Source organism: Anopheles ziemanni, chromosome 2, assembly GCF_943734765.1.
Source record: "Anopheles ziemanni chromosome 2, idAnoZiCoDA_A2_x.2, whole genome shotgun sequence".
Taxonomy (NCBI): domain Eukaryota; kingdom Metazoa; phylum Arthropoda; class Insecta; order Diptera; family Culicidae; genus Anopheles; species Anopheles ziemanni.
Genome location: NC_080705.1, coordinates 3,985,223 through 3,998,480, shown reverse-complemented (window position 1 = coordinate 3,998,480; position 13,258 = coordinate 3,985,223). Strand labels below are relative to the sequence as shown.

General features: G+C 46.0%; 3 protein-coding genes across 3 annotated transcripts; 1 reads left to right on the top strand and 2 right to left on the bottom strand.

Moving 5' to 3' along the window:
* Positions 1-2,095: 2,095 nt before the first annotated feature.
* Positions 2,096-3,179, top strand: LOC131283098 (uncharacterized). The gene is made up of 3 exons (XM_058312665.1): positions 2,096-2,552; positions 2,614-2,926; positions 2,984-3,179. The coding sequence occupies exons 1-3, from the start codon at positions 2,096-2,098 to the stop codon at positions 3,177-3,179; spliced, it is 966 nt and encodes a 321-aa protein (XP_058168648.1).
* A 470-nt stretch (positions 3,180-3,649) lies between these two features.
* On the bottom strand, positions 3,650-5,810 carry LOC131281367 (adenylate kinase isoenzyme 1). The gene is made up of 5 exons (XM_058310693.1): positions 5,688-5,810; positions 5,104-5,378; positions 4,953-5,037; positions 3,808-3,957; positions 3,650-3,736 (listed from the first exon to the last, which is right to left on the bottom strand). Exons 1-5 carry the CDS (start codon positions 5,808-5,810, stop codon positions 3,650-3,652), a joined length of 720 nt encoding a protein of 239 aa, XP_058166676.1.
* Positions 5,811-8,959: 3,149 nt separating this feature from the next.
* Positions 8,960-12,804, bottom strand: LOC131281586 (uncharacterized). Its single transcript, XM_058310929.1, has 9 exons — positions 12,783-12,804; positions 12,454-12,618; positions 12,264-12,374; positions 11,332-11,474; positions 10,838-11,020; positions 10,234-10,769; positions 9,941-10,157; positions 9,706-9,870; positions 8,960-9,361 (listed from the first exon to the last, which is right to left on the bottom strand). Exons 1-9 carry the CDS (start codon positions 12,802-12,804, stop codon positions 8,960-8,962), a joined length of 1,944 nt encoding a protein of 647 aa, XP_058166912.1.
* Positions 12,805-13,258: the final 454 nt, after the last annotated feature.

Sequence of the window (13,258 nt, the reverse complement as noted above, 5' to 3'; positions counted from 1 at the left end):
CGCAAAAGTTAAAATTTTTGAGATGATGATTACCGTTAATATGATAAGGAGAGGGTTTAAGTTATTTAGTTTGTTATGATCAGTTTCCAAAATGCTTGCTGGGACTAGCGACAGAGACGTTCGTTCGAGAAAAAAGAAGGAAAGGATTAGTCTGCTTGCGCTAAATTTGTTGGAAGGACGAACAATTCTTCAACATTAAGAACGAAGATACATAAGACTGCCAGAAACGAAAGAAAAATATATTTACTTCAGTACCGCACGTATACAACAATCATTCATACTTACTTTTAAGGACTCTGATTTGCGTTGACCGCTCGATCGCTCGAAGAATTTTAAATTATTCCCGGTGGCCGGTGGCTGTCGTTTGTACTTTCTATTTACACGTTTTTGCACCACGCGTAGTGTGTGCGAAATACATTCCACCGAATAATGAAGTACCGTCAGCTGAGGTAGGAAATATATAAACCAACCACAGTGTAATCTGTATTGATCCTATAGTTTACGTTAGCAGCGCACACTCCCACTGATAAGTTTATTTATGAAATAGAGGAAAACATATCGATTGCGTGGAAGTGAGCCGAAAAAAAGCACACGAACAATAATTTGAAGCACCTGTGCCCCGCACTCTTCAGGTAACGTAATGATTTTGTTTTATGACCATAAAAAGAATAGACGTTGAATGGACCGCACAACATATAGAATTTTACTTTTGAATGCTGCATAATTACACCAGAACAAAGAACAACTTACAATACTACGAAGAATAACAAAAGAGAAACACCAGTTTTCAAGAGGGAAAAGCTGTTAGATGCAAATTGGCAATAAAAATGATAGGAAATGCATATGCATGTAAAGGAAGGCAGAGTGGAGCTTGCATACGTTAGAAGCATTCATTCAATGTGATTAAACACGCATCGATTCACTTATATGATGTACTTCTTTTGCGCTTCATAAAAGATGGATATGTAATAGGCTAATAAAATATGAACACTTTTAAAAGTGATAAACAGCAAGAGTGAACATTAACGAATTCGGTAGCATCCAACTACACAAGCACAGACAAGAGAAAAGAAATCATTCACTAGGAGAATAAACCCAAACATTGATGTGTATTAGAGAACAGTTAAAATGCAAGAGCACTAGAATTAGAGATTAAAGAAAAAAAACATTAAAACATTGACTCACTAAAAACCCTACATCAGCCACAAGAATGTAGCAAAGCCGAAAATGGTAGCACTAGAAATAGACGTAAACATTATTGGTAAACCGGAAAGAACCACCTGAAATGGAGAAACAAACGACTACATACTCATTCTTTGTGGATATTAAAACATGTCTTTAACATCGTTTGTTAAACGAGTGTAGATTATATAACGAAAAGACGACGTCACGAAGACGAAAACTATAGTAGAGACGAGATGATGATAGATGTAGCTTCATTACTAAACGCCTGTCGAGACTAAACCTACAACCATAGGGCCCCTTAGGTGAGAAGAAGTCGCCAGTCAGCTCCTTCTGGTAACTGTTACTTTTCTATTGACTGGAGATTTGAGATATTTTATATTGTCCGAAGTGCAGCGCACAGAAGCTGCCACTTACTCAAACAACTTTAGTACAAAATCGATCACAAAACGGCACACGGAGAAGCGAAGAAATGGAAGTCGGCTCGGCTGAAGATCTCTTGTCCGAATCGATTAAATATGTTAGTTAAATTTATGTATCCTCCTTCTCAAGCCCGTACCCCGTAGATAATTTGAATCTCGTGACCGTGGTTCCACGTTGTCCCACATCCGTTAGCTGCTTCCGTTTTCCCCTGGTAGGCATATGGAGCAGATTGAAGGAAATGAGCAAGGAGGGAAAACTCTGTCATGGTGAAACTAATGCCAGTAAAATCACGCTGAAATAAAGAGACAACGTATGAAATATGAATGTCGTACATTTGTTACGTTTATTTGAACGATGACCGGTATTGTCAGAGACAAATGAACTGTCTATCATGTTGATGACACTGAACACGTGTCTTTTGCAATGTCGCTCCCCGGTGTTATATGCCTGCTGTAGTGGTATATTCTCTGTCAGTTACCTGATCTCCACTATGAGACCAATGTTCGTCATTATGGTGGCATTATTGCTGATACCGTCGCTTGCAGCAGTGGCGATTTGCGAACAGCAAGCGAAAAGAATAGTCCACCGGTTCTATCCTCTACGACACTGCCAGCGTTCGAACCGCACGGTGATCGGTCTGGCAAATGTGAAAACTGTGCGTGAGTGTGCCAACCTCGCACGCCACAAGCAAGCTCTGGCGTTCAACTATGCTCCTGAGGGGCGAAATCGAAGCAACCTGTTTGTGGTGGCGTTAGAACGCGAGCAGAACAGCAGCAGCCGGCCTTCACCATGGAAACCCACGCAGCTACCCTCGTCGGGTGGAGTGGAGGAGGGGTTCGAAGATTTCTACAACTGCCACGTGCTGGACTGCCCGGAGTATCGGAATCTTTCCACGATTGTCAACGATACACGCTTCGACTATTATAGTCTTTACGCCCGAAATTTGCGTAAGTAGAGTCCTAATAAAAGTAGACAAAATGGAAGACTCTATTCAATTCTGATTCCCAGCGTCGGCGAATGCAACTTGTATTCCGTCCATCGGAATGTTTTCATTTGAAGAAATAAAGTTAAACTACTCCAACGCCTATAACTCCTGCGTATCGCTCGGGGGAAGCTTGGCCCATATCGTGAGTGACACCAGAACGTTCTACCTGTCAAAGTATATATCCACGTTGCCACACGCCAACCAGTCCAGCTCCGACAAATCCGGTTCTTTGTTTTTCGTTGGGTTAAACGAAACGATTCGTGATCGATTCTTCACTTCCAGCGATGAACGGTTGGACTGTTTCATCTTCCGTGCATGGGCTCCCGGACACCCGGAGTAAGTTCAGAATTTGAGCTTCTACCAGCCTTTCCCTTAAAATTTTCCCATCGTTAGACGCAATCGACATCCTGGCTGCGTTGCGCTCACCGACGAAGGATCCTGGAAGGTCTTCAGTTGCAACCGTAGTTTGCCCTACATTTGCGAGCTGCACACCTCAGGCCCAGCGCTTGCCGAACCCAAGCTGAAACGCAAATGTTCCGTCAAACGACCAAACAACAGATTCGCTCCGACCAAACACATCACAAATTGATTGGTAAATACATCGGAAGTTTGCGTAGAAGAATCTTATTTATTAGAACGATCGTTCGGTACGTCCAAACGGCAACATGTAGAAGGGCTATCTTTGGCTTCACTCGAGTGATTACTACAACACGGTAGACTTTCAGTTAAACAGCTACAAATTGATTTGTTAAATAAACTCAACACTTGCGGTTTGCCTCCACTTCCTTCTCGGCTTCCTTATGACTATTATTGAAATTGATAAGCGTAATTGTTTGTCTGCCCTGTCGTGGTCATTCTTCCGTGACCGGCTTATTGTGTAACAGCATTCGCAGTAGCGTGTTCTTACTCCTCAAACTCTCCTTCAAACTGACCGTTCCCTCTGATAGTGCAGGTCAGTCAAGACGCGAGTGCAAGCGTTTGTGTATTTGTGTGATTGTGCAGCTTGGCTGGATTGCATGCGTTCGACAGCGATGTGCATCGGCTTGCCGTCACCAGCGCTTACTTCTTGCCCTTCTTCACCAGCAGCTCGTCGATGGCCTTCTCAACATCGGCGAAGATTTCTTCCGGGGCACGCTCGGCGTTGATCTGTGGATAGAGGGAAGGTTTCAAGAGGTTTAGTTTACAAAGAGAACATTCATCAAGCGCTTAACACTTACCCGCTTCAGCTGGGTCGGGTACTGCACCAGAATCTTTTCTGTGTTCTCCCGGAAGGTGGCGATGCGCGTCTTCAGCGTTTCCTCGTTGTCGTCGGCACGAACCGTGGCCGACTGGGCCGCGCGCTTCAAGATGCGAGCCACCAGCGTTTCCTGAACAAATAGAATAGAAAAATGCATTATGCGATGTACAAGTATTGGTTGTGTTTCCCACCCTCACATCTAGATCGTGTACAGCTTTCACCTAGCGCCCTGGTTATAGCCAAAACAACGCCCTGGTTGTGGCCTTGACACCTCTTCACTCGGCATGCAAAATATCGAACAATCGGCATCTGCCTGTCATGTTAATTGCAATTTCTTTTTTCTCTGAAAGTTTTCGAAGGTTCGTGCCCGAATTGCATGTGCATCGTGGCGCTGCATTTGGCAAATGGACCAACACCCTGTGGATGCCTTTTTCAGTTGCATCACAAACATCACACCGATCACATCGATTTCTTCAGCCCAGAACTAAAACTTCCAAAATGGCAAATTGGGGTGGAGTAAAAATGAACAACAAACAGTAAGTTACCAAATTTCATGAGTTTAAATAAGCAAATAGACGTACTAATGGGGTCAATGGATACAATGGTTACAGAAATCAAAACAAACCCCAACAAACGGCTGTGCGGTTTTCCGAAACGCTAACGGCAGCCTTAGCGAACCGCAAGAACAAGTACAAAGACGTCTCGAAGGATCTCAACAACCTCATCAACCGGGAGGAGCTCGAGGAGGAAATCTTCGTGCCGAACTATAGCACCCGCAAGATCAAGGCAATGATTGCGCGCTGCGTGAAGCAACAGTTCGTTCTGCGTAACGAAGATGGCCAACCGTTGACGTGGGTGTACGACCCGGAAAAGAACCTCGAGATGAGCCAGTCGATCGCGAAGGCGGTAAAGGACCGATTGCGTAATCTCAACTTGCCACGCTACCGGGTCGTGTGCTTCTGCTCGATCGTGGAAAAGCAACTGCAGGGTCTACACTACAAGATGAAGTACATCCTCGATCCGTACATGGACAACTACGTGCAGTACGTGTACGATGGAGCACTCTTCTGGATCATAACGACCGCGTTTTTGGTGCACAAGGACTAGAGAGCTGGGAATACTTACGTTGGAGCACTCAAAGTAGAGGACGATGTCTACCGGGGCGATGAACTTCTCAAACTCCGGACCCTGGGCAGGTTCCCGCGGGTAGCTGTAGGCGAAACGACTTTAGTACTCCGATCACTAGCCAAGATATTGCCAGATGTAGACAACATACCCATCAATCAGATAGCCAACGGTACCGTTCAACGCCTTCACCATGGCGGCCTCGAGCAGCTTCAGCACGGTCTCGTTCGGCACCAGGATACCCTTCTTCATCATGTCCTGCAGCTCCTTTCCCTTCTCTGATCCCGAAGCGACCTCATCGCGCAGCAGATCACCCGTGCTGAAGTGCGAGAAGTTGTACTTGGCCACGATCTTCTCGCACTGGGTGCCCTTGCCACAGCCCGGTCCACCGAGAACCCAGATGATCGGAACGTTAGCGTCGCGCATCTGAGCCTGAAAAAGTAAAAGAAATAGAGGAAGAGATTCGTTGGTTGTAGGAATGATAGACTCCACGAATTTCATTTGTAGACCTGAGCATATTTTTAGGACTTATGGACGAGTAGTATTGAAGTTAGTTCTCCTATACAATTGCGGTTAGGGTTAGTGACACACGGTTTAAGAGAACGCCATCAGAGGTATGCCGCGAACCTATGCTCGAGCAGAGATTGATCGTTAGAGTGAGCAGCAAAGCAAGGTAGGTTGTGGAGTTGAAGCGTTTGTCTTTTTCTGGGGGCGGCGGTCATCGGTGCAACTTACGTGGCCACTCGTAGCGTTCGGCACCTGTACCGCCGGTGAGCTGCTGCCGGAGGAAGCCGGAGAGGAGGCGGCTGCCTTGTCCTTCGCCTTCGATTCGTGCTCGAGCGCCATCTGATGGCACATGAATAGCTGAACCACGCACAGGCCAATCAGTTACCCGGTTAACGCATGTTCGCGAGGGAAACGCAACTGTTCAACAAGTCGTTTTTCAAATGTGTCTTAACTAACACGCTAATGACCGGGGGGAAAGGCTAATTTGTACATCTATCTGCATGGGAATAAATCTGAAGCTGAGAGGGATCATATCGATCCGTTTGTACATCGTCGGTCGGGCGGAGTTTATTTTCCACCCCACAATGTCATGCAACGACTCGGAACGGTTCCGATTTGTTTTTCAATTAAACGGATGATTAATGATAGTCTTCATTTTTTAACAACCGACTATATGTCACGACCGGTTCCCAAAAATAGTACTCACCGTTGGTCCTCTAAAGTGTTTTGTTTATCCAACTCGATCAATCCATCGTTTTATATATAGATTGACACAAAATAACAACGCTTCGGCCTTAATTTCAATTGTCGGCTGTTTATATGAAAATTTCACTTTTCAACAACCCCTTGCCGAACGATAAGCCGCCGCCTTTGGCTACTAGTGTTTTTCGGTGAGGTCAACGGTGCCGTTCCTTGAAATCGGTCGGCTTATTTTTAGCCTACAGCGACCGTCAAAACGCACCCGTTCGTCCGTTTATGTTTGTTCGAACAACGGCGAGGGCCTCGCATCTTCTGACCCTCGTTGGTATCTATTTAGGAGTGGGCATGCAACATTAACGACAATCCCTCAGGTTCATGGTCAAATCCATGGCCAGTTCGGAAGAGGTTAAGGTTCAACGGAAGGGTTTCGAATTAGATCTCCAACGAAACGCTGGATCGTTATGTAACACTGCAAAAATATTGATCTTCAAATGGGAAACGTTGCCATCCTCGATGGTGGCTCTCAAAGGCCATCCGAAAGCCGTTGGTTTAGAGACACACTTTTCACAGGCATTGGAAATGGGTTTGAATGTAGGCCGATGTACGGAAGATCGTTTATGCACAATTAATGAACAATGGAAAACCGCAACATAATAGGAGATGGGAAAAGTAACGAGGTAACACTAGGTAACAGCCACACACACACTCACCATTATGACGAACTTTACGAGACTTGCTTGCTGCACGAAATCCACAAGTAATACTGAACCAAGCCCGACCGGAGCGCGAGCTTCTAAGCGTGTGGGGTTTGAAAAATGCGAAAATTCACCACCCCAACGAAAACTTCGCGATTCGCGAATCGTGTTGAGTTTGAGGCCTGTGCGCGCGAACTGCCTAGAGCTGTGTGCGTGCGACGGCGTGGCGGCCCTTCGGGGTTTCACGTGGTCTAGTCGCGATGCTCCACGGGGTGGTGGGACGGTGTTGGAGTCGCGGAGAAGGTTGATGATTGTTTTATTTATAATCAACCAACGTCAGCGGATCTCGCCTGGTGTCGGTGTGTGTTGTTCGGGGCGTCCGGTCTTAACGAAGGGAGGGTGGGAGTAATTTAGCTAAGTGAACCCCAACACAAAACTCGGTGAGCAACGCAGCAGACGATCTGACGATCCGCAAACACCAGAACGAAATGTGATACTGAAATGAAATGGAGCACAATCACAGGACGCTCTCGTCTGAAAAGATTCAGTCTGGAGAGATTTGTTGAAAAGAGTGAAATGGTTGGGGGGTAGGGAGAACGCGGGATGTATGATAAACCTATTTGCGCAAGCAAATCTTTCTCAATTATTCTGGCAAAGCCAAGCTCTGCATATCTAACCCTGCTTGTTAAGACTTAGAACTTGACTTAGTTGAGCTCAAACTAAAGGCAACATAAACCCACTTGGAAAGCAATTGGTAACCAAGTAGAACACACCCTAGTAGTGTTTGCAGATATGGGTTGCACGTGACTCTGGCGAGTGACATAAGTTTTTCAAGGTCTCCTTCGATTTGGCAACATAAACAGTGCACGCACCGAACCAACAAGCCATTGGATAAAGCTTGCCAGTCCAGTTAAATAATGCTAACAAGTTACAACTTGATGAAAGTTATCGATCTAACATGCTTTACAGAAACATTCAAAGTTTATCCGACGTCAGTCGTTAATTTGGCTGGAAGTGACACTTATGCTTAAACCGAAGTTTTTGTTTTGCACACGGACACGCACCCAAAGAAAATACTGCTTCAAATAGAAGTGATGGCACTAAGAAAAATTCACTACGTCTGGCTTGTACATGCCACTACGCCCGATTGTCTCCTCAGAAGCATTTTAAACTGTATGACCGATTTGTTTACATCGGTACTGCATTGCTGCTGTTTTTGCGAAAAATTCGTTGAATATTTTTCCCATATCTCCGCACCTCGTATTTTCTCTCGCCGACCCAAAGAGCAAAATACTAAAGGAAAAGTAAGTGAGAAAAGTCTACACTAAATGAAAACCGGAGAGCGTTTTTTCCGGAGGATGCGCAGTGGAAATCAGTGTCAAGATATCACCAACGGAGTGAGTCATGCAGTTTTTGCATTTTTTTAACACTGTTTACCAATCCTAAAGGATGGAAACATATGTTAAACTGATGCACTGATCGAGCAAGCGAATGATGAAAAAAGAAACAACAAAACACAACGGTTTCTAACGAAAATATACTGCTAGATCCTTTATTTTGTAGCCGCATACAATGAGAGTTGGTTCTTTGAACTACTCTTTTTCTTTCACTCTCATGATCTCTTTATTTCTCCCCATCTCTCTGCCATGCTCTATCCTTCTCTCTCTCTCTCCCTCCCTCTTTGACACTCATATGCAACCGGTAGTACAAAAAACGTTAGTGTCGTAGTAAAAGTGATAGAACGCTACTCAAAACTGTGAAAACTATTCAAATTTCTGCACATGTTTGTTGCTAACGATTCATTCTATACTCTTCTAAACGTTTTGGAACTTTGCCCATAAAATGGGTCATCTGGCCGTCGACCAAGTTCAACAGACAAGTATTACTGCAGGTTTAACGATAATCCGTGGGGGGGGTTCAACAAAGATCCCTCTATAGTATACCTCTTATTGTTAAAATTATTAGGTTTGGCACGATGCCAAGATACTAAGACCAAAACAAAACGACAAATGTCATGCCTTCTGACCCTCGTTTTAAAGCTGTGTAATGCGGTATCCTAACTCCTTACGCTGACTTCCTCTCCTCCTCACTACATTCGTCCTACGCTTAGATGTGTGAATCTATCGGATAGCTATCCGCTTCCTCGAGCATGTTGCGAAAGTTTGGCCGTCCGTTCGGCACGAACCCATTCTTCGCCGGGCCTGCCGCCTTCCCACTGCCCGGTAGATGTCCATTGGCCAGGCTGACGTGATGGCTTATGGTAGGAACCGCGCCCGGTACCGATTCCGTGTCCAAATCCTGCACGATTGCATCCATGCTGGCCTGCTGACTTTGTTGTAGGACGCTCCGGAAGTTGCCTATCTGGACCGGTTGAACGTCTCTCGCTTCGGCGGTGTCCTCCTGCTGGGGGTCGGGTACAAGGCCGGAGTTCAACACCCGCTCCATGTTGACGCGCACGATCCGTTCGAACTCGCGCTGCACGGTTGGACTGTCCGTGTCACCGTCAACCTTGAAACAGAGAAGTAGGAAGGGGGCGGTAGACTTAGGTTTCTGAGGACGTAACATTCCTGAGGGGTGGGATGGGGTCAAGTCTAGCTAATTTGAGTGGAACGTGTGGGCGTCCAGAACAATACTAGCATAAGCTATGTACACACACATACACACAACGGGATGGAACCTAAGAGAACGATTGACACAATTCAGACCATAAATAATGAATTGATGAAATTAAGTTATTATAGTGGCGGCCTGGTGGTGACGTGTCGATTTACATGTGCTAAACCCCTATGTGGAAGATGATACGCCAGAACCATCCTTGACTTTGGAATGTAAACTAATGGAAGGCCACTTACAATCGTGAGTCGCCCCGCCGTGTCCATCTCCTTCAGCATGGGGAGTGTGAGTTCTCGGAACAGCTCCAAGCGACGCCTGAAGGACGATACCGTGTCGTCAAGTCTGCCACGGCCGAGCTGTAACTTGGAGCAATCCAGCAGGATGATTGGAGGTTTCTGATTGTACTGTGCGGAGAAAATAACATGAACGTATAATCTTTTTCCAATCAAAGTACTAGCCTAGGCTCAATTCTACCTTGCGCTCAAAGTCCGAAACCTGGTCGATGTCGCGCGGAAAACCGTCTATGATGATGCCCCGCTTGTCGGCAAGTTGTGTCAATTGACTTGCAATGAGGGCGTCTAGGGACTTCTTCGGGACCATCTCCCCAGCGGTGATGGCCTCTTTGACGGCATAGTTGTCTGAGCCTACACGGGGTCCTGCTTCGGCCACAGCTCGCAAAGATCGTCCCACACTGAGGAGAGATGAGGACAAAAAATATGTATTTCCCATTCAAAATGGTCTCAGGCTACCGAGGCCAGATCAATTACCTAAAGTGACCCCAACCGGCGTTGATACCGACAACCTTAAGACACAGCGAAGCCTTATTGCTTCCAGGACCTCCGATGACCCAGATGATCGGTGGAATCCGGCCACCTCGGTGAGGTAATCGTTCGGGAGATAGCAGCTCCCCGTAGCCAACGGTCGTGGCCGTTGCGCCGGTATCCTCATGGCGTGGTAGCTGCCGCGACTGTAGGCTGGACCGTGACTGCTGCCGTTGCAGCAACCCGTGCGACGTCGGGCGCGTCATCTGGTCGCCGACGGCCGGACGGGTCGGACCGTTCGCTGGGGGCGGAGGCGTGCGAGTATGATTTAATTCTACTTGATGTGCGGGAGCTGCAATGACCTTAGGTTGACTAGGTGCCGTGTCTACACTAACTATACTGCCGGGTATGTCATCTACGCCCCTGCCCATACCTGCGACTCCGTTCAACAGTGCTTCCTGATTTTCTTGCGCGCCCAGTATGTCGAGTACTGCGGCGCGGAAGTCTTTGTACACCTCCGACGGCGACCGCTCACCGTTGATCTGCAACGGAAGAGGACTTCACAAACTGCATCCTTCAGGATGGGTAGAACAAGACGAGTGTTCCTTACCGCAATCAGCATGTCGCTCTGGTCGAAGTAATCCGCAACGGGCATGACGTTTTTGAAAAAGTTATCAAGCTCCATCTTGGCCAGCGAAAGTACCACGTGGCCCAGCTTGGCACCATAGTCGATTTGCTTCTGTAGTATTGCCTGACGCCAAGATATTAATATCACACCGTTGATTACCTGGATCTGGGAACAAGAAGGTGGTTAAAAATTTACTATTTGCTCCTCGTTGCAACTGCGTTTCTTCCAGTTCCAACTATCGTACAAGGTCAGGTTACGCAATTAGAGATCTAACAATAGACACTTCATAGAGCCACGTGTCACTCGACTACATTAATCTTTTGAACAAACATCTTGCCAACGGAACATGGTCTGGAACATGTTGTCTTGGTATTTGTTCAAATTGAAATGCATACATCCCAAGGACGGACCATACTACTACGGCTTCTTCAGTTGTCTTCAGCAAGACAAACCCTTACTGAGTCAGTAGTACCTACCTTTTCTGAATATTCGACGACGTCCCGCATCGATCGGGGATATCCGGAGACCAGGTAGGTTTTGGCAGCTGGTGACATTTTCATTTCGAGCATCAGAACTTCTGTGACCGTACGGGACGAAAGTTGGGAGAAGTCCTGCATGTCTGTAGAAAGGGAAAGGAAGGCGCATCAACGGCGTTGAAGATCGTTAGTGATACACAAACGTATGGTGGTCTAGCTTTCAACCCGTTTAATGAAAACAGCGCTTGTTATGGTCGTCCAAGGGGGGGGCGGAGGTGGTGGATCCCTGAGGTCGATAAGGATGGTGTGGAGACCTGGAGCTGGGTATGGTAATGTAGCGTTCAGTTAAATGATTGTGTTATGTGCGCTATTTGACCTTAATCAATATTTGATTAATTTATCAACCCGTCCCGTTGTTTCGTATCCCTCCTTCCTTCCTTCTTTCTCTTTTTATGGTTGTGTCTATATGTGTTTGCGTGTGTGTCCTATCGCCTTTTTACATACAATCGGAACCAAATCAAGGGTTATCGGAAATCGATCGGAAAAAGTCTACCCCACGGTCAACCGGCTCCTCGGGTTTCTGTTGCTTCTTCGGAAGGTACGGAACAGCTTCGAGCCTCCGGAGCTCCGGAAGTCCATGAAATGTTCATACCGCAATTATCCCCGAGTCCTTAAGACACGCTCGCTTCACAGCTTGACAGGCGCGACGGTATGGGTTTAAGAACCGTGGGATCGAAACGACAATTTACAGCACTGAAGCCGGCTGTCTAGGAAGATGAGGCGTGATGTCATCGAGTAATAATTAGGGAATTATTGATTCGAGGTAGAGGCCAATACTTTCTAGAACTTCTACGGGTATGTTTGAACTGGTTATTTGAATCTTATAATAAATGGATACGATTGACAATGTTTAATTATGTCCCAAAACTTACCATTTCCTATAGCATACTGTTGGAGCAAGTCCATCATATTGATGTGTGTAACACCGCGGCGCTCCTGCATCAGAGTATCGCAGTGCGTAACTTTACCACTACCGGGGCCACCTGGTCAAAATTTACGAGTGTGAAAAAAGTTACGGGCCCAATTAGAATTCCTCGAGCTCGGAATTGCGAGCAGACATACCTAAGATGAATATAACTGGCACTTTCGGTGGATCGAACTTTACTTTCCCGGTGTTCTGCATCCCGTTGATGGCGCTCCTCGGAGTGCGTACCACAGCGGAACGAGAGCTTGGTCCACCGCCTTTCCAGTCTGGGTCCTCTATGTCGGACACAGTGTTGTTTTTTTCTTCCGAAAAACAACAATCAAACAAAAAGTTGAATAATCGAACAGTCAATGGATCCAGTCAACATGATCAATCAACTTAATATTAACAATCAAATTTAATAAAAATGAATTCAATGAATTCACAATAGTCCGTTCTGAAAAATAGCCATATAAGCGCTACTTACCTGTATCTAAGCAAATACCCATTATCCATTCGAGTTTATTGTTGTGTGCAAAGGTTTTACTAAATCAATTAGACGAAACGTTTCGTCTTGGATAGCATCGATGGAAGTTGTAAAACAACTCTACACAAGAATATCAACTGTTTTATTTAAAATCTATGTTTTATCCGTTCACACATTCACTTTCAGGTAACTAAAACGATCACATAAAACACACATTCTATCATCGAGCTTCAGAACCGACACGATGGTTGCTTAAAAAACAACCGTTGCAAACTCGCGTCACAAACTTTGTGGTCATTTTTAACGCTTCTTTTCCAGGTAACTACAACGCGGACATAATTGCTGTTTGTCCATGTACGAAAGACTGGTCCAAAACGAACACGACCGCGCACGACATGGTCGATTGAAGCGGGTTCCGGGTTTTTCCTTCCGTTTACCCACCAGCTTTACGACATATCCTTTCGCGTGTACCCTTG